This window comes from Streptopelia decaocto (assembly GCF_964273445.1).
Source record: "Streptopelia decaocto genome assembly, chromosome: 2".
In the NCBI taxonomy this organism is placed as follows: Eukaryota; Metazoa; Chordata; class Aves; order Columbiformes; family Columbidae; genus Streptopelia; species Streptopelia decaocto.
This window is the reverse complement of record NC_138655.1, coordinates 100765885-100787629: the sequence shown is the minus strand read 5'-3', so window position 1 is coordinate 100787629 and position 21745 is coordinate 100765885. Positions and strand designations below refer to the sequence as shown.

At 35.5% G+C, this 21745-nt stretch overlaps 1 protein-coding gene across 5 annotated transcripts in view; it reads left to right on the top strand.

Moving 5' to 3' along the window:
• SLC12A7 (solute carrier family 12 member 7) overlaps positions 1-21745 on the top strand; it is a 70165-nt gene that overhangs the window by 29310 nt on the left and 19110 nt on the right. For 3 of the 5 annotated variants that reach the window (XM_082046835.1, XM_082046834.1, XM_082046838.1), the window contains exons 7-16: positions 418-659; positions 3064-3275; positions 7626-7793; positions 9163-9261; positions 10014-10071; positions 11300-11474; positions 14790-14908; positions 16046-16144; positions 18295-18414; positions 20480-20584. In XM_082046835.1, coding sequence (XP_081902961.1) covers positions 418-659; positions 3064-3275; positions 7626-7793; positions 9163-9261; positions 10014-10071; positions 11300-11474; positions 14790-14908; positions 16046-16144; positions 18295-18414; positions 20480-20584 — 1397 coding nt within the window. The remainder of the gene's footprint in view (positions 1-417; positions 660-3063; positions 3276-7625; positions 7794-9162; positions 9262-10013; positions 10072-11299; positions 11475-14789; positions 14909-16045; positions 16145-18294; positions 18415-20479; positions 20585-21745) is intronic. The other 2 variants (XM_082046836.1, XM_082046837.1) reach the window with 2 other exon arrangements.

Genomic DNA, 21745 nt, shown 5'->3' with positions numbered 1-21745 from the left:
TATATCTGGTTTGAGCTAGTGTGTGTGTGTGTGTGTGTGGTGTGTGGTTTTTTGTTTGTTTGTTTTTTTTTCTTCCTCTCTCCTCCTCCTGCTTGTCAATAGCCTCTTTCAACCCAACCCACCTATCCCTTACCAGCTCAGGTACAGACATGAATTTAAGGAGTGGAAACTTAAAGGGGGGAGAAGATGCTGGACTGAAAACAGTATCTCATTCTCAAAACTAATTTTTCTTCATCTCTGCCTCCCCCTTTCTTTTACCTCTACAATTTCTAAATGTCGATGTCATCTGGTTGAACTGGTTTGTGAAAGAATAAAACTGATATTGTATTACAAGTTTAAACTTTGAGGTTCAAGTAAATTGTTTTTTAATAAAATGTTTGTTTTTACATGAATGATAGTTTGCCATATCTCTTGCAGACCTACATTTCTCCAAGTGCTGCTATATTTAAAGCAGAAGAGGTTGGTGAAGAAACAAAGGCTATGCTGAACAACATGCGAGTTTATGGAACATGCATTATCCTTCTGATGGCCATAGTAGTTTTTGTGGGAGTGAAGTATGTCAACAAACTTGCATTGGTCTTCCTTGCCTGTGTGATTCTTTCCATCATTGCCATATATGCTGGAGTAATTAAGACTGCTTTTGACCCACCTGACTTTCCGTAAGTGCAATAGCTTTAAGTAGTATGGGTTATTAAATAAAAAGCGTATGGGGCAAATAGCTACTGTAACAATTTTACATTTTGAGCTAAACTGCAAAATACAAGCACAGTGGCTTCAATGGTAGGTTTTATGTGTTTTGGGCAATTACGTGCTCATTTGTTATTTTGAGCCTACCAGTCTGAATCTTTCTCATTTTTCATAAGACATGATAATCTGGAAAACTTTCTTCGGTAGTTAAAGTTACTGGCTGTTATCCCATCTGCACATGAAGAACAGGGAGGTGGTTTTGCTGACAGCAAATATAGCTGCTTTAGATAAAGATTTGAAGTTATTCTGTAGGTTTTTAGTTTAAGACAATGTTGTAGCTATGAACTGTAGTTCTGAAAGAAAGATACTTTCGGACTTTCTTTGTCATGAGGAAATCTTTGAAACTTGCATTTCTCCCTACTTAAAATGGAGACATTGCAGTGTTTATGAAGGCTTTCTGTCTTCTTGTTAATAAAAATCAAATTTTATTGGCATAGTGTTTCTAAACAGTGCTATCTTCTACCTCTCTTACCTCCCTAAGAATTATTTCTTTTGTCCAGTTATCAGTATGCAAGTTGTATTTTTGTGCATCTTTTGCTGTCAGGAGAGAAAACAAGATGATGCTGCTTAACATGTTAGCAGAATAGCCTCGTAACTTTTGTTATGAAGTGCCATTTGTTATGCAGGACTGAAGTTATCCTTTGTGTGATTGTTACAGATTTCATAGTACTTTGAAGTGTTGATGGTTGTGTTATGCATTGAGTGTTAAACCAGTATTTGTGGACTGTCCTGTAAAATGATATCAAGTATTCTATTGAAAAAAAATAAGTGCATTCAAAACTGATATTTTTTCTGAAGAAAACTTGAATTTCTAAAACTGTAACTTCCAATAGGGATATACTTATATATTTTAGTCACCTTTATAGGAAAAAGTGGGTTTATCTGGATATGTAGCATAGGTAAGGCTTATTATCAAGTTCCTGGAAACCTTATCTGTGGCTGCTGCTGTGAAATATTGTTTGAGGAAAACAAAAATAAAGGTTATATTCCAATATATGTAGTTGTTCCACACTTCGGCCAGTCTGCCTGAAAATGAGTGTGGTTTTATATTATGGTAAAGGTGATCTGGTGGTGAGCTGATCACCAAAAAGACCAGCTTCCATCTAGTTTGTTAGTTAGGTTGGCATCACTAACCTCCGTTAGGGTTGGCCATTGTATAGATGGTAAAATAGTTTACCTCATGATCTCCCAGTTGAATCAAACTGGAAGAAGTTTCCATGGGCAGTCAACTCACCCGGCTGCTATATGGTCACCAAATCAATAGCATTTAAAATTAAAAACTAGCAAGGCAAGTGGCAAGATGATATCTTGCAGAAAGCAGCAGCTTTCTGTTAAATCTGCTCAACTTAAATGTAATGCCCTGAAGTTATACTGGTGTCCTGTATTCTTCTTGAGGTATCTATTCTTAATTGGCATTAAAAATAGGATATTGCAGTAGGTCAGTATTCTGCTTGGTTTGGTATACTTGTTGTAATGCCAAATGGTATGCTTTTACTGTTTATCAGCTTCTTAACTGAACTCCTCCAGAAGCGTTAGATGTGTAGTATGTGTTCTTCTACTTACCTGCCCAACACAGATATTTTCTTTGATGTTCCTTCTTTTGTTTTCTTAGATATTATATATAACTTCATTATTAAGCAACCCTGGAGTATATAGCTCCTAAACATCTTTGTGTAGCTCAGCAAATAAATGTTCCTAGATCTGTAATATTATTTGCTGTTAGGAAATTGCTTTTTGCGAACTGTTCTGTTTCTTTAATTTCTGAGTGTTTTAATTTCTTCCTGCTATGTGATTCTTTGATTTGTACTCCTATCAATGCTTTTTGATTTTGCTGTTTAATCCTGCTGGCTTATTTCCTACCTTTTGGAGTTTAGTATTTTTGAGGGTCATCTAAAATTATTATTTGCTAGGAAAGGATATGAGATAATTGCCTAATATTACTTTTGTATTTTCTTGGTCAGGCTCATTGTTATATAAAGTATTACTCGATTTCACTTCTTATTTGTAGGACTGGATAAATCATGATCTTCGTTATTTAATGGCCAAGCTGCTTCAGTTGATTTTTATTTTCCAAAAAAACCATCAGAAGGCGAGATAACTATTAATACCTTAAAGTGGAAATGTTTGATCAGTGTTTTAAAGATTATACTATCTGTATATAAAACAACTATCAATATACGGTTTCAGCCGATGTACTATAGGTTGTAAGATAGCTACTGTATAAAACAAGCTTATAAAGAAATCTAATGGACAAAAAAAAATGGTTTAATGCACAGCACTATATTGAAATATCACTGTTTTATTTTTTGTTTATAGTATCTGTCTCCTTGGAAACCGTACATTATCTAAACGCAGCTTTGATGTCTGTGCCAAATTTACTGAAAGCAATAATGAAACAAAGACTACAACTTTGTGGCGCCTATTCTGTGACAGTCCTCTGTTTAATGCAACATGTGATGACTACTTTAGTCTCAATAACGTAACAGAAATTCAAGGGATTCCAGGAATAATGAGTGGAGTTCTAACTGGTAAGTTGGAAAGCACAGTAATTTGAAAGTTTGTGGACATCATTAATTTGGCCTGTAGCTGTTCTCTAATGTAGTGGTCTAGCCTGTTACTACTACTTTAGCTCTCATCTTTTTTGTGCGAAAGATTGCTACCTGGAGCATGCTTACTCTTATAAAGTTTCCATCTGTTTTTAGACGCTTTATATCAAATGCTTTAATTTAGGGGTCATTTCAGTTTTATAGGCACTCTCTCAAAAGCCATGACTCTATTAAAAAAAAAAATAATTAAAGTGTTTATTACACCTATTTTTTTAAAGTGTTTAGCTCTTTTGTATGCCAGATACACGTATTTCAATAAGCTGTGCATTAATACATTGTCAAACTCTCCTGAGGGAGAACTTGTTTCTAATTTTCAGGTGATACATTGAGGAATAAAGTCCTGTGGCTTGTCCAATGTGATACAGCAAGTTAATGATGGGTTTGGAGAAAAAGTGGTCTTTCTAGCTTCTAGTCTAGCATTTGGACAGAGGTGTTCTACAAAAATGTATAAATTTTCTTCTGTTTACATTCCTGTATGGTTGTGGCAGCTTGGGATTCCAGTTGGTCTGGGACATAAGATTAATTTTGAACATGTACTGGATTCTATTGTATACAAACATTGTTCTGGGGGATGAAATGGATGTTCTGATACATCTCCCCTGCTTCCCCTTAAAATAAGATTTGGCTTAAATAAATATGCAACTCTACATAGGGATACTAGGCAGTCACTACTGCCATAGTAATTAATTCAGTTTATATTATCAAATATAAAGGGTACAAATACACAGTAAAATACTAAAAAAGCATCAAAATTTTTGTTTTAAAGAAGTCACTCATTTTCCTCATTGAAAAATGAAATTACTTTTGATTGGAATATTTGTTACAAGAAATGTGACTTGGGGTTTGTTCTATGCATTTTTTTAATTTACCACATGCATATCTACATTTTTTCCTGAATATCTCTGTTTTCTGCCGCAACTCGGAGCATAACTCTGTTCTGCATTTTGCTACTGTGTCAGCTTTAAGCTGTTTTGCTTTTGAAGGTTTCAGGCTAAGTACTAATTTGTCTTGGAAAATTGTGCTTTGATTCTCTTCACTGATTAACATTTCTTTGAACTAGCGCTACTGTATAAAAGTGCATTTCGCTATTCTATTGTCATGTAATGCTAAGCTTTCTAACAACTGGGGGAGTCTGCTGAAAGCTCAGTGTCAGGGATGTGTCTTCCAGTGTTCAATGCTTGATGCTTACCTATAGCGAATTTCATCAATTGCATTATCTGCAGTCACTGAGTCTGATGTGTTTTTTCTGTAGTTTTTTGCAGTTGGTTTTACTTCCACAACATTGAATAACTGAGTATTACCAGTAAACTTTCTCACCTTGCCATTAGCTCCTTTTTCCAGGCCATTCAAGTGTACTGGAAAGCACTGGCTACATCCTGCTACTTATCCTTGTGGAAGCTTACTCATGGCTTTCCTGTATTATAAAATTGTATTTACATTTACTCTTACCTGTTTTCTATCTTTGAACCATTTTTTTTTTAATCCATGTGAGGAATTTTCCTCTTATCCCATGGCTACTATAGATTCATTGGGTGAAGACTCTTTCAAAAATATGGGAAATCTGGGTAGGACTGAATTAAGTAGATCGCCATTGTTTGTTTCCTGCAAGAAATCTGAATACTTCTGACAACTTTCTTTTACAAAAGCTAAGCTGAGACTTTCCCAGTTCCTCAAACTCAAGAAAAAAATCCCCCTGTGAATAGTTGCTGTTTATTTTCAGAACTCAAAGATAACACTTGTGTGTTTCCTGCTTCTATCCATTGTTATTGTTGCTATCAACTGTTCACCTGCAGATGCTTTTTGTGAACCTTTAGTTTTCTGGTATCTCTGAAACTCTCTTAAAGTTGGCCTTGTATTTGTTGTGTTTCAGTCCTTAGCAATACCATTTCAGGTAGACTCATAGTTAGCGCCTCAGGTCTTTCGGTATTTTGGGAGATTCCAGGCTAAGTACAAATTTTTCTAATTTTGGAAAAATGTGCTCTGGTTCTCTTCACTGATTAACACTTCTTTAAACTAGCACCACTGAATAAAAGCGCATTTCACTACCCTAGTGTCATGTAATGCTAAGCGGATCGCCTTGTCCTGCTTGTGGAATGTGAGCACACATTCTGATACCTAATATAAGCTTGAACATGACTGGCAAAGATTTCTCAAGGAGGATTTTCTTCCACTGGTGGTGTATGTTCTGCTTTGTGTGAAGACTTTGCAACTGCAGAGTCTGCACATTTAAGCTTCTGGAGCAGTGGCTGGGAAGACTCAGATATGCCTGTGTGTCTCAGGAAGTTTTTTTTTTTTTAAGTCCTCACACCATTTACTAGGCATTTGTGTAGAGTAAGTATGCATCTCTTATACACCTTCTGTCAGTGTTGTCCTAACAATAATAAATAATTCTACAAATAGCTGACCAAACATGCCCATGCATATGGCCCCAACAATAATGAAATAGTTCTGAAAACAGCTTCCATCAACATTGTTCTACTTTATGGTAGCATGTTGTTGGTTTAGATATGTTGTAGTAGATCTTGTTTGTGTCCCTAAATGTTGCTAGAGAACCCTTCACAACCCATAAATTGTCCTAGAAGGGAAACCTACCTCCACACAAATGTGTGGACTCTTCTGAAAAGTGGCTGTTTTTCCTCACAATAACTTTCAAGTCCACTTAGATTTTATTGCTTTGGGAAAATGAACATAGGAAATTTAGTCTAACAAAGTTCTGTGTGATGTCTTATGAAAGGGGAAGTAACTTCTATTTTACAAAATTTCTAAGCTGAGTTTACACACTCGTGCTGGCATGTGTACTTCAACAGTTAGAGTTGTATGCATTAGAGTGCTCAGGCTATTGTCACTTCTGTGTCATGCTGAATAAAGAACAGAGACTGTTGAATCCTCATTAAGTATTTAGTGCTTTTGATTGGCAATGACAAACTGATTTTTTTGGACTGACTTTTTATGCTTCATAGGGAATATTAGGTGTTAGTTTGGATATCTTGTTTTATGTCACTCCTCAATTCTTTAGTAAAATTTTGTTGTTTCCTTAACTCTTCTTTTTATGACTTTGGTCTTATCTCCAGATAAGTTTGTTATTCCTCTTCATTTGAATGAGCTAACATACATAACATTCTGTAGCAATCTTTGTTCTGCTCTCTTTTATGTTTCTCATGCATGCTTCCATATATGCTTACCGATTGCAAGATTTCTATTACAAATCTGGATATGAGCACCCTATATTTGGCCACTTAAGGAGATCCAGAGTAATCTCCTGTTGTGCTCAAGGTAAACTTTTGCTATTACAAAGGCTTAGAATACTGTACTTAATTCCCTTAAGTTGTACTGGATGGCTGATAAATCGGCTATCAGATCCGTCGTCTTCGCAATCCATGGGAATTGTTTACTTCTGTGGTGCAAAATCCTTTGGCTCTTTGACAGGAAAGGAGAGTAATTACTCTTTCTTCACATGTGGTAGGACAACTAGTCTTATGTTAAAGTAAAATCAGGGCTGTAGGTTCTCACTGTCTTGTCAAGGGACACAATCTGTATTTCCACAAATGAAAAGCTCTCAAAAGCTACTGGTACTTTGACCTGTTAATCTTAATCAAACAAGCATCCTTTGTTTGTGGAATCTGAGCTATGTTCTGCTGGGTTTTGATTGCTTTATGGTTTGGTTTTGTGGTTTGGTTTTTTGTTTGTTTCTTTTTGGTTTTTGTTTTGTTTTTTTGTGCTTATCAGTTCTTTTCTGGAGTCTGGTTACTCTGTGTTTGTAACTGTGTGGAATACCAGCTGAGTCCTGAACTATTGTCCAGGGTTCTTCTGTACAGCAGGTCACAAAGAGCTTAAGCTACTGATAAATACCATTTCATTTTTGACCTGCTCCTCAAAATGCAGTAAGAAATATGAATATATGCTAAGATTCCCTGAACTTCGAGATAGTTTCCTTATTTGTTCACAATACATCCTAAGAATTGCCTGTGCAATGTAAATGGGTATTCTACAAATATATTAGAATTTAATTCCATAAGTAAATCTGTCTTTAATGGAGGAGGAAATCTTTATGTTGCATCCTATACCCTACTGCAATTCTACTGGCATACGGTAAGATTGTCCACCATTTACAATTGTTATTGATCATATTGCTGCTGCATTCTTGGCTTTATAAGGAAATGTTTGGAATCAAATGATTTTTGTGTAAGAAAAGCCATCTGATTAATGAGATTACATTCTTACTACTTAATATCCTGAAACAGAGAGATGACACTGTCTTTTCTGCCCTTGTAGATAATCTGTGGAGCGCCTACTCAGAAAAAGGATCAATACTTGAGAAAAAAAATCAGGCATCAGTTGCTGGATCAGAAGAGACAAAAATGGGTGGACTCCCTTATGTTTTTACAGACATCATGACCTACTTCACAATGCTTGTAGGGATTTATTTCCCATCTGTGACAGGTAGATACAACTATTTTTCTTGTTTGAGGAGATGTGTACCTATACCTGAAAAAAAGACTTTGTATGTGTATTTTTATTGATGAAAAATGATATTGCTAGTCTGTGTGTCCCAAACTTTATGTACCTAAAACTTTCAGATGCTAGAGGGACATAGCTGCTGGCTGGTTATTTTAAGAGATTATAGGACTTAAACAATGAGCTAAGTGCTATTTTTCTATTCTGGAAAGAAAACAAATGCTTCATGTGTTACTAAATGCTTATTCAAAAGAAGACACATACCTTTATAATATTTTAATATTCAAATGCATGAGAGAACAGTTGAGTATTAAGATGATTGCTTCAGGTTTTCAAGATGTGAACCACCTGTGGTTTGCGTTCCATTTATTTATTTATTTTATTTATTTTTCAGTTGTAACCAGTAAAGACTTTTTTGTCAAGCTTAAAGGTTAGATTAGTTGTATATAATTTTCTTCAGGTCACATTTGACTGAAATAACCAGAGAAATTTTTCTTCAGAAGTTCCAGCTCAGGCGATTGTACTATGAAGAAGCAACACAGAATTCCAATATGAAGTTGCTACTAGAATACCAGGCAGAGGTGTTCCTTTATATTCTTGTCCCCTACTGTTCCTTTTTTTCTACTTCAGGCTCTTTTATCAATATCTCATAGTATCTGAGCCTGTGGTTAGCATTTCATTGCATGGAGTAGGTAATGCTTTTGCACTGGAACATCTTGACATCAGCTCCCCTGGATTTCCCTCCAATAGTGGTCAGGGAAATTCTAGGAAAGATGGCAGAATTACTCAGTTATTGTATGATTTATCACTTCTCTCATGGTACATGTATATGTTCCTATTTGAACAAAAATATTTTCTAATATGTGGCTTCCTCACCATTCTTCTTGTACTTCCTGCCTGCTCATTTCTTTTTTGTTTCTATATTTTTATTATTGAGTTTACTGATTTGCTTGCATATCTTACTAAGTATGGTCCGTTTAGTAGAAAGTTAGTACATTTGGTCACACTGGCTAAAATAGCTAAATCCCCATTAATTTATAACATCCATCCCTGACAATTAATATTTCCATATTTTAAAAACAATGGTGAAGTTATATTTGATTTTTTCATTTTTTTTAAATGATTTTCCTGAGCTTTCTGGAATTTGTTCAGTCAACAATGGGTGGTAACACATTTCTGATTAAAATATAAATAAATTCAACATTTGTGAAGGGTTATAATAAATTTCCATAACCTGCTCCATTGGTAATAATATGTTATGTCACGCTTAAAGTTAAATGTTCCTATTCTATTTTTTATTTAAATTGAATGAGTATTAACTCTTTTTGACATCTAAATTTGGTTTCTTTTTAAGGTATTATGGCAGGTTCAAACAGATCTGGAGATCTTAAGGATGCTCAGAAATCTATTCCTACTGGAACAATTTTGGCTATTTCAACTACATCTCTTATTTGTATCCTTTATGCTGTGAACTGTTTTTTTTTCCCAGTGCACAATCTGTAGGTATAACAGTATAATTTTTATTGAAAAGTCATTAGAGTTGCCCAAGTATAAAATGAATGAAATATAAACTGAAAAGAAATATTTTATTTGTCTAAAGTATATTATTTATATTATTAAAATATATCAAATTTTACTTAGCTAAATATTTATATATTCTAGTGCTTCAAATTCCAAGATATAATTGATGTTTTTATTTAAGTGATATAGAGACTTTTAGCACCATGCTTCAGTTGGCAGATGGCTTTGTTATACCCAGTATAACCAGTAGAAGTGTTAAAGCAAACTGCCAGCAATAGAAATTGCTAGTACTTCAATACCTGGAAAGAACAAATACTTACTTGTATAAAAAAAATCTGTTCTGTTGCATGATATATGAATTGGCCTCTTCCAATACTTCCAATACAAATCAATTGTGCATTGAATGCAGTTGTAGATAACATAAACTAATAAGTTGAATCAGGCAAGAATTTAAAAAGCAACCAAAAAAAAAAAAAAAAAAAACCAAAAAAAAAAACACCACACACACACACAAAAAAAAACCCAAACAACAACAACAAAAAAACCCAGAACAAACAAAACAACAAATAAACCCCCACTTCATTATCATGGACACTTCAATTTCATTCCTAGGTGAAAAATATTTTTTCTTGCTCTATAGATATGATTACTTATACTATAATCTTCCTTCAGTCTCAGTAATAGATCTCTCCTGTATAGTGTTGTTTGGTGCCTGTATAGAAGGTGTGGTATTAAGAGATAAGTAAGTCATATTCAACTTTTAATTTTACAGTGAGTATGTATGATTGTGGGTTATGGTAATAGGGCTCTTCTGGGAAATATGTGATATATTTTTGCTTAGGTTAAAACTGGAGAGGAAGTCTATCTGTTAAACTGAGATAGCTGAACAAACTGGTCAGGTTATCAGGCTGTATCTCTTTAAGAAGTAGAAGGAGAATCTAAAATGTTTGAATTGGAACTGTCCCTAATAAAATGTTGTTTGAAAGAAAATCATTATTAGTATTTGCAGACCTGATGTGTGGGGGTGAAGGGAGGGGGAATACTTTGGAAGAAGTAGTATGTTCCTGAGAAACAAAGACAGAAAAAGACTTTTGACAGTTAAATGTCATCACAGAAGCATATTTTTTTTTTCTCCTGTATTTTTAAAGGCTGTGTTTTCCCATTTTACCATATGCTGAAAACAGTATGTAGCTATGCATCAAACTTGGGCATATACAAGAATTTGAACACTGGCTTATTATATTAACCTGGTTACTATGTTTCTTGACCCTATTTAAGAGCAGGTCCGAAAAGAGAGAAAGCATTTCATTTTTCTTAGTCTGTAGCTGTTTCTTTTCTCTGGTGTTTATTTTGAAGAACCTGAAAACATGGAGAAAAATAAACTGTTATCACAGTGTAGCACCTCTTACTAACTTCTACCTGCTTGCTTACTGTAGTAATTTAAAAATTACATCAGGTAGGATGACAGTCAGAATGTATGTGGATAACTTGAAATGGTTGTCTAGCAGTCTCTCTATTTATTTATCCATATATCAGTTTCACACTATTGAAAGGAAAGGTTAATACTTTGTTTTGCAAACCCCCTGCTTATGCCCCAGGATATACCTGTATTGCTTGTAGAACAGACTTCTGCAGTCTAGTTCCTAGTAGTCACAAGGCTCTAAAAATGCATATGTAAATACTTTTGCTGTTGCTATTGATTCTGTAAAGTTTGCCAGGATACCTAATAATTGCTGCATGTCCGCTTAGAGGCAGCGCTTGTAATACATCAATTAAATGTTTTCTTTAAAACAGCAGAGTAAAGATAAATTGGTTGGGAAATCGTATAGCCCATACTGTGATGTGGTGTTTATTGTTGAAAAGTGTTGTTCAAAAAGCTTGAAATGTGGGGAGTGAAGCTATAGTAAAACTTATTTTAATGCTTACTGTTTTTATTTTTCTCTTCCCCCTTCCCTCCCTCCTTCCCTAAGGTTTGGAGAAGCAGTAAATGGAAATCTAGTGGTTGCTACACTGGCCTGGCCTTCACCATGGGTTATTGTGATTGGTTCATTCTTTTCAACATGTGGTGCTGGTCTCCAGAGTCTCACTGGTGCACCCCGCCTGTTGCAGGCCATTGCAAGAGATGGCATTGTACCGTTCATTCAAGTGAGATTTTTCTTTTCTTTATAGTTCAAGTATAGTCAAGTATGGCTTGCATTATGACAAAAAAAACCCCAATGTATTAATTCTGAAATTCCTGTAGAACTGTGAGGAAAAGATTTGGAGCTTGGTTCTCATTGTGTATAATAATAAATCAAGCTATTGTAGGACAAAGTTTGAACTTAGATTTCTGTGCAGTGCAATTTAATTATTTTTGTTCTTGCACATAAAAGTTAGTGGTTCAAAAATGAGTTTTCTATAAATGGCAATAAATGAACTAAGAAGCAACTAACAACTGAATTTCTTGACACCAGGCCATGTTTACAACTTGTATGTGTGAACAGAATTGGTTTAACTGGTTTAATCTCACTATGGAACTGCATGTTACTGCTTGTATCGTAGAGATACAATTGTAATTTTTATTCATTTTTGTAAGCTAAATGAAGTCAAAGATGTAACACTAGAATTCTATCTCATTACTCCAGACATTAAGATTGTTCTGGCATCCTTGTGCATGTTTTAAAAACAAGTAGATCAGATTTTTCTCAAAGGAAATGAGTAAGGGAGCTGGCAAACAAAATAAGAGAAATCTTCCTGGGACAAATTTAACACAATTGCTGGGCTGCAGCTGTAAAAATTAGACAGCTGGACTTGTTAAAAATAAATTTTAAATTCTAAATGTCTAGAGAGCAAATCTGTGATTTCTGTTGTTTTTGGAGTTTGACAGCTTACCTCACAAATCGAGTAGCCTACAGTTGCACAGCACAATGAAAAACTATCAAGAACAGTTCCAAGCGTAAAAAGAAAGATTGTCTGAGTAACTATGAATATTTTGGAAACAGAGTTAGGGGACAGCTGTCAAATTTAGCACACAGAAATTGCAGATAGCACAGATACTGAAGGTAGCTAGGACTGAATTTCAGACAATAGGCTCTTCTGTATGGAGAGAGTCCTGGACATTATTTGGAATACTTGTTTGTTTGTATATAACTCTTTGGCAGGTTAATATAATTATTTTGATACCTAAGTTATGTGACCAAACTTAAGTTTGAGTATTTCCTACTATAACCACACTTACCTCTGGAGTCTTGATGAGACCTGTGTTCTAGGTCATTTTCTCACATCTGTGGTCAGTGTAGTATGTTGTGTTAAAAATGAGCTATTACTCTTAGTGAATAACTCAAGACTCTATTCAGAAATATCTATAATCTATCTTCAGTGGGGGCTGGGTATAGAATAGCAGCAGCTTTGTTTGGTTCCTGAGTTTGGGGAAGTCAACACTCTGTGTGACTTGAGGAGAAAATTCCTCAGCTAGGATGTGCCTAGGACTATTATGAATGACAGGGTAGCCAAAGAATTTGAGTGAGGTTGTGGGGGAAACATCTGGGAGGCAAGAAGATGTGCAGAATATGTGGGAATAGGAAAATAAGAAAGGAGAGGACTTGCGTGAAGAGAGGGAAGGAGTACACAGGGAATGGGTTAGAGGAGATGGTTGGACAAGCTAAGAAGCAAAATAAAATGGAAGAGGTAATGCTAGTGGCTTTGGGTCGGTTGGCTTTTGTGTGTGTTGAGGTTTGCTTGTGTGTGGTGTTGTTTTGTTGTTGTTTCTTCCCCTCCCTTCCTGCCCTGAAAGCAGATCATACTGCTATTGTCGATTTGTTTCTCAGTCTTTAATCACTTGGTCTGTTCCACTGCTGCTGCTTCCCTGGTCTGTCTGACAGTGCTTAGTCTCAGTGGGGCTATATCCCTGGTATTTTCTCTCAGGTCCTTCTCTTGTGCTGGAGGGGGAGATGGTCACTGGAAGTGGATGCTAGTATTGGGACTGGGAGCAAGAGCCAGAAGGGTTAATGAATTGAGAAGTAAGACTAAGAAGGACAGCAGCTGATGCTTCTGCAGCCCCTTTACTGCCTGAATGTTCTACCAGCAGTGCTTGGAGCAGTGTTACTGCTGGTGGGAAATGCAGCTGCTGTGTCTCTGATTCTACTGGCTTGAGCTGCTCTGTGTCTAAAGTATTGGTAACTTGTTTATTAGGAAAGTTACATCAACATTCCCTTAGTTTAGGAGTATCTTTTCTACCATGGTGGAGAAAGATAAGGATGTGCAAGGATATAAAACATGCTGCTGCTTTATTCCACAGTTGAGAGTAGTGGCATGTTTCCTGATTTGCAAGACCTATATCTGTAAGTGGAAGTAAATACACTAGGTATGCTGGGTGGGGGGCGGGGGGGACAGAATCATGATGGAGTTTGACTTGTGAGTGGGAAGAAGTTATAATACAGTGAATTGTCTTGAGAGGGGCAAATGAAAAACATCACTTTTGTCTGAAGTAAAAATTGGTACTTGGTAAAAGGGTGACAGTATGACTCCATCTTATCAGGATTAGATATGCAAGGAGTGAAGAATTGGAAGGAAAAAATTTATATGGTTTGGGAAGTGGGAGAAAGGGAATCCGGGAGAAGCAGGACGTTTCAGAAAGGACCTGAGAATTGAAAAACGCTTGCAGTTTTAGTGTGATATAGCTTCTGTGTGGACAATCAAGGAAATGATTGCAAGGAGATCAATATAGGGAAAATAATATGACATTTTTAAGGAAAGAGAAACAACAAAAAAGACTTGAAGCATGAGCAGGAAAAATGGCATTTAAATATAAGAGAAGGAACATTGATGGATGACAGGCAGCTAAGGGAAGGAGGTGGTATGGAGAATGAGTGAGGTAAAGGAACTAGACATTTGGAAAGGAAGCCATTATGGAAAATGACAGTGAGGGTTTAGCCTTTATGGAGGAGAATAAATATGGCTGGAACTTAAGGTGAGGCATTTTGCAATCTATCACTGGTATAGTTAGACAGAATTATCCCCAAGGGAAATTACCACATGCAGAATAATTTTTGGTAGGGCTCTGTGAAGGATTATGGGCTTACGTAAGTCCTCTTTAAAGATCAGTATTTATGCTCCTAACTACTGAGTTGATGCCTATTTTGTGTGTTACAAAAAAATACTGCACTCAACTATATTGGCTTTTTATAGACTAAGCATAAATATCTGCGTGTGGATTTTAAGTTACTTAGGTTTATTTCAACAGTAACTGCAGTAGTACATTTATGTAGTCATTACTTATTTTAGTAAACATTTTTCATATTGGAAATGGGTGGTTTTTGCAGTTTGGTTGTGGCTTTTTGTAGTATAGATGTCTTCATTTTCCTTTTAACTAATGACTATTTTTGGCTCCAGGTAGATTTAGCTCATTATCTGCACTGTATTTTTTAACTGTGCAATGAACAGCTTTCCCTAATCTTACTGTTTACTTGAATTGAAATCTAGGTATTTGGTCATGGAAAAGCAAATGGAGAACCAACTTGGGCTCTGCTCCTCACTGCTGGTATTTGTGAAATAGGAATTTTGATAGCCTCATTGGACAGTGTAGCACCAATTCTTTCAATGTAAGTATGAGTGTGATGTTTTGTGTTCTTAATTTAAATAGTATTTTATTTTTAAATTAACTAGGTAATGGTTTTTTATTTTAAAATAATATGTGCTAGACTTTGTCTTCTAATAAGTTATATTCCTATTTGATCATGGAGGTAATATGAAACAACAACATATTTTGATGGGAACTGATTTCTAGACACAAAAAACTTTTTCCATGACAGAGTTGTTGAATACTAGTAGAAGTATGTTAAGCTTTTAAAAACCTCAATTTTAAAATTCCTACTGTTTTAGCTCAAGTGCATCTAATAGAGACAGACAAAACAATTTAATGTTTTAGGTTATAAACTGTATCTTACTGACTTTGTCTTGGAGGTTTGTCCCATGTGTCATGGGTTGACCCTGGTGGGCAGCTCAGCCTGACACAGCTGCTCGCTCAGTCTTCCATAGTGCAATGGGAGAGAGAATAAGGAGAGTAAAACTGAGAAAATGTATGGGTTGAGATAAAGACAGTTTAATAGGTAAGGCAGAAGCTCTGCATACAAGCAAAGCAAAATAAGGAATGAATTCACTGCAAATAGGTAGATGTTTAGCTGTTTTTAGGAAAGCTTCACCCTGTGTAACTGTTACTTGGGAGAACAAACACCATTAAGTCTAGATGTCCCCCCTTCTTTCTTTTTTGCTTGAGCTCTTACTGCTCAGCATGATGTGATATAGTATTGAATATCCCGTTGGTCAGCTGTGCCAGATGTGTCTCCTCCCCAAGACTATTTGCTGGTGGGGCAGCGAAGAAAAAAAAAAAGCTTTGCCATGTGAGCACTGCTCAGCATCAGGTAAAACATCCCTGTGTTGTCAACAGCGTTTTGGTTACAAACCTGGAACTATGAAGAAAATTAACCCAAAACCAGTACACCATAGTTGTCAGTTATTTGCTACTTTTCCTCTGAAGACATTGCTTGATGCTCTGTATTATGCTAGTACCATGTTTTGAGGCCTAATACTCTACAAGTATTTAGTCTGTGTCTTGTGTTCTATTGACCACTATGAATATGGTGTACAAGTTCCTACCCTTTTTTGTATTGTCTTCAGCCTTTTGATTCAAATCTGTCTAGTTAATTTCCTATTGGAAAATTCTCTTTTTTTCTTCACAGGTTTTTCCTTATGTGCTATATGTTTGTAAATCTGGCTTGTGCAGTTCAGACACTTTTACGGACTCCCAACTGGAGACCTCGTTTCAAATATTACCATTGGTAGGGAATATTCTTTCATTCAAAAGAGTTAAAACAAATTACACAGCCCCAAATTGTTGTTTTTCTTGCAATAATAAGAAGTCTCCTGACTTAAATGAGGTACAAGATTATTCCTGCTGTGAACATTCTAATAGCGACATTTGTTTTCATGTGTTTGGGATGGGGCTAATAATAGCTGTGATTGTGAAAACATGTGGCTGATGTGCAGGGTTTGGGAGGGGGATACAAGATGATATTTAATGTTACTTATAAGCCAAGAGATCTTCTGAATATGTGAGAAAGAAGATGAAAAAAAAATGATCTGTCTTGTGTGTATATATAGATAAGGAAAACAGGTAAAAATGTTCAGCAAGGTTGATATTATTTAACTGTAGTTATGAAAACAAAAACAAAAACAAAACTTGTACATAAAAATATCTCACTAAATATCAGTTGGTTCTTTAATTACATAATCCTTTTTGTAAAATGTTATACTTCTGACATTGCATTTGATAATTGAAGTAGACAAGTGGGCACTTGACCAAGTCAGTAAAGGTCAATTATATGAAAGTGTGGGTGTGTTCTTTTGTTTAGGTGGTTTTTTTAATTGACTTCAAATATTTCAAACTAAGATTGGGACTATTTTATTGAATGTTAAAAATACATGTATTTATTTAACAGTAATTATATTGAAAATTTAGTGCTGAAATACCTTGAAGATTGGAGCCTTTAGGAAATAAGCTGGTCTGATTCTAGGATGTAAGAGTTGTTTATTCTTTTTCCTTATAAAAAACAGAATGAAAATGAAATATCACAGTTTTAGCCCCCAGAATTCTTTTTGAATATGTTCAGTAGGCACTTAATAGTTTGGCACCCAAATTTCCAGTTACATCAGTGCCCGTCTCCTAGTCAGTTACTGCAAGCACCTAAAGGTGTTTGCAACATCAAGAAGTAAAATGGGGGATTGCTGGCTTTGTGAGTCTTTTTTGTTCCACCTCCCCAAATAATCTGATTGTGGAACAAGTGTAGTAGGAGAGCTACGAAGTAGCTTAAAAGCCAAGGCAGGTGGATAAGATGGAGGGTAGCAAGAAGAACAGGATGGACCATGGTGAGAAAGAAAAAGCAAAGAGTTGTGACATGGCACCATCAGAGTTTGTAACCATTTGGCAACAATTCTGTTTTTATAATTTTTCCCAGAGAGATCAGTAAGCCAACTGCCTCATTGTGTGACTACATAATCACTTCTAGCCAAAGCAGGTGTTAGAATGCTTGGCTAGAATCAGAATGGGAGTTTCTGAGTAAAAGTAGGGTCTTAGGTTGGCTAAGTCAAGTGTGAAAGAGGGGCTGTTCTTTTAAACAAACTGCATATCTATAATGTCCTCAGAACAGGTAGAAAGCTCTTCTTTGGTTTAAAAGTGGATGCATTTGGACTTGATATTTATATGGTGCTAAAGCAGCAAAGTAAAGGAAGGTACCAAACATAAGTTGGGTCAGCCAGCAGTCTTTGTTAATACAGTGAAAGCTAAATCTAATTTGGAAATTGGGTTGAAAGACATCTTAGGTGCTACAAATGGCTAAAAGTATTCACAAAACTGTCCAGTTCTGAGTTGGCTTACGTCTATCTTGAGTAAAAGTGTGGGCAAACGAAGCATATATATACTTTAATCTGGAAATGCTATATAACTTTTTGAGCTCTCACACAATCTTTCATTGTAGCCTTTGAGTGTTTTCTTGCCTAAGAGACAGGCCACGACAGGAGTAGACAATATAATTGTTTCACATTTAATTTAAACTAATCAACTATTTTTTCAGGAAGTAATATAATGTTTTTTAGTATTGTTTGAGAATTTTTTAGCTTAGTTTCAAATCAACAGTGAGTGATAGGAATGTGTTTTGAAACTGACCTTACTTGGTGGTACTGATAGTTTCAGAACTGACAAATGTAGTAAATCTATTGTTATATCTAGTTCAGTTGTATTATTTATTTCACACAAAGGTTCAGAATGTAATTTAAAAAAAAAAAGGGGGCAATGTAGTTTTATTTATGTAGTAGCTGCGAAATGGCCTTTGAAGGAGGAGGACCTTTCTGGAAGTTAACTTAGATAAGAAATTGAATTTGTAGAACGTTTGCATGCCTATTTAAAAAAATGGAAAAAAATGGTTTTTTTTAGGACTCTATCATTCCTGGGGATGAGTTTATGTCTTGCCTTGATGTTCATTTGCTCTTGGTACTATGCTTTGATTGCCATGCTAATCGCAGGATGTATATACAAATACATAGAATATAGAGGGTAAGACCATATATCTTATTTGTTCTATATTTAATTTCTTTAAGCGAAAACTACTTCTGTATAAAAGAGATAAAACTGAAGTAATAGAATTAAGAGTATTCTTTGAAAGAAGATAAGATCCTGTCTCTCTTCAGGATTTTAAGTTTTCAGGTTCTAATTTCTCAGGAAGCTCTGTTTGGAACTTCTTGACAGCCAGAGTCAAAATAAGAACCAATAAGGCTGGGAAATTTTCATTTGAGCAGAGATCATGGTGTAAAGTTTTGGTACTTCAGGAATATCACCTTTAAATATCAAGCAGCAACTGTTACAAAACTGCTGCCTTATTGTTAACTTGTGCTAAACACTCGTTTTTGTGGACTTTAGCACTTTTTAGAATGCATTGTACTGAACAGTCCAGAGCATCCATTGAAAACTGGCTGTTTTCTGAAGGTTTAAATAGTCTTTAAATAGTCTTTAAATTGCAACATACTTTGTGTTGTATGTATTTGACAAGGGACACATAAAGAGCCACACCTGTAAGAAATGCTGTGCAAGTAGGAGACATAAAGAGCATGCTGAGTTCATTAAAAAAAAAAAAACCAAAAAAACAAACAAAAAAAAACCCAAAAAACAACAAGCAAACAAACAAACAAAAAAAACAAACTAACCAAAAACCCCCCAACTAAACATACCCAAACACTAGATGTAATTATGATCAGTAAGGTATGTGATTTCCCTTTCTAAGGAAAGATACCCAATTCTGAAATAATGTATTCAAGAAAATAGTAATATCTTGGAAAAGGAAACCGAAGTGAGGCCAGTTGTGTTGATAAATAATGAAGCACAGATCTTAAGTGGATCACCTGGTATAAACTGCTCCACCTTGTGGGTTCTCCATCTTTTAATATCTCCATTTCCAGATTAGATGTTTTCCTGGATTGTAAGAGCTCCATTTACTGCGTTAATTATAAGGAAATTAATTTGCCTATTTTAGCCAAGAAGTCAGATTGGAGGATAGCAGTTCTGTTTGTGTGTATGTAGGTATGCAGACACATAAAATTACATGTACATCCAAATTCATATACAGACTCTATGTATGTTGGCACATAGCCAGCACATCAACCCTGTAGAAAGAGGGGGATTTTTTTTTTTTTTTTTTTTTTTTTCCGCCAGAAACTGAACTTCTCCCTACCTTTACAAATGCAGGGGCTGATTTGGCAGTGGGTAGAAACTCACCCGAAAACGTACAAACTACTGTCTGGAGAAAACCTCAGTTTTTGTTTTAATTTTTGTATAACTAAATGAAAGGAACTTACATGAATGTTCTGTCTGTTGGGGTGTTGCCATGTTCTGTAACAGCTTTTGAATTCAGTTTGGCTTATGTAATCAAATTTCAAAAGAATGCTAGAGGTAGCAAAGTTCAGTGAGAATTCATGAATGGAAGTAAGAGGGAGGGGAGCGCAAGGGATATGGACTGCTTGCTGTAGTAGAATCCCACAAAGCAAAATAATGTTTGAACTTCTTTCTTGATTGGCTACTCAGCATATAGCACAGTTTTATATTGGGAGAAAGAGGAGGGGAAAATATAGGGAAATTGAAAGTGATCAAGAGAGCAGATAAAGCTTTATACTCAACCAGTAGAGAAACTGGGAAGGAAAGGAAGTGGAGAAAGCTGTAGTGGTGGTGTTGGAGGGAAGATACAACACACTAATTCATCCAAAGTCATTTCACTTACTCTGCTGCTCTAAAGCAGTTCCTTTTGAGTTGCCCTCGTTTATTCATTCTAGCGCTTGAAAACAACTTAAGTAGCCCTCATGATTACAAAAAGCTTTTGAAGTATGAATAAAATAGGCCATAATAAATATTTATAAATACTTAAAATATAGTTTTCTTGAAGCAGTCTTGGATCCCTTTACCTTGGTTAGTCTTCATTCTTGATTTAAATGTTCAAGATGATGTTTTCTCATGCATTCATGTTAAAACAGTGTTCAATTTTATGCCCATTATCCTTCACATGAGAAAACACACTTCATTTGTATAAATAAATGAGATCCTGTTAATTGAATTTCTCTTTTGCACCTTGAAGAGCAGAGAAAGAATGGGGTGATGGCATCCGAGGACTGTCTCTAAATGCAGCTCGTTATGCTTTGCTTCGTGTTGAAGATGGTCCTCCTCACACCAAGAACTGGAGGTAAGTCCAAGGTCACATAATTCTTGAAATATGTAAATCTGGGAATACTGGCGGGAGTGGCAATGATGTCATTGCAATAGTTTTAATTACCACAATAGGTGCTCAGCACATAATCAACTTTGCTAGAAACTTGAGCAAATTAAATCAAACTTAAATCCATGTGGTGTTAACATGGTTTTCCAAAGTGCAGAAGAATTTTAATGTTTGATTACTTAGAGTTTTTAGATTCCAAAGAACAGTTATCATTGAGTCTCACTGTCTCTATTAGAAGAAACGTGGCAATTTCATAAGTAGTCTTTTTGCTATATATGTATAAATATACAGAGGATACATTATTTGTTTACTTTTTTGTGGCAACTTTTTTTACAGAGCTTCATTTAATAGTAATGCTTTCTAAGCTGCTTGGATATCATTAAAACAGTCTCACTTTTGCTGTCCATTTGTATGTAATGGGGTTAGATGTCTACCACTTTTTTTTTTTGCAATATATTCTTTTTTACTTGATAAACAATCAGTCTTTCTCAAAGCTAAAACAAAAAGAAAATAAAATGAAAAGGACACTTGTACATTGTCACTTGTGATGAAAGTAATGCAAATCAGAGCTCTAATCAGCAGAACATACAAGAAATTGTCACTAAGCATGATACTTTAGAGTCACTGCTCTGTGATAGTATCCTTCGGTGTGTGTGTGTGCAATGTTCTGTTGCCCTTCATAGTAATGGCTTTATTTTACCATTTGTCATGGTGAGCCTATGATCCTGCACATAACTACTTATGCACATAAGTAGTTACTATGGAGTACATGAGCTGCTGCCTTTGTCTGTGTCTGAACTTGTCACCTCAGAGGCACCAATGTAATGTAGTGATGACTAAGAATATTCCTGTTAAATGTCTGACATCGCTTAAGTTCTGTATGGGTTCTCTTTCTGTTGTGTCAATGTAATTGATGGAACTGGGTCTTCTTGTTTCATCTTAAAATTGTGTTGGTTCTGAGACAGGAACTATGCTCAAATTCTATCTCCTTCCTTTTAATTAGTAGTAATGACAGGAAAATTATTAAAAGTTGGTTTGGGAAAAGTAATCAGGTTGGATATTGATTAAAGGAAACAATGTGTCTTCATCAAGTATGTGGTTTGAACTGAACTTGCATGATATCAGTAG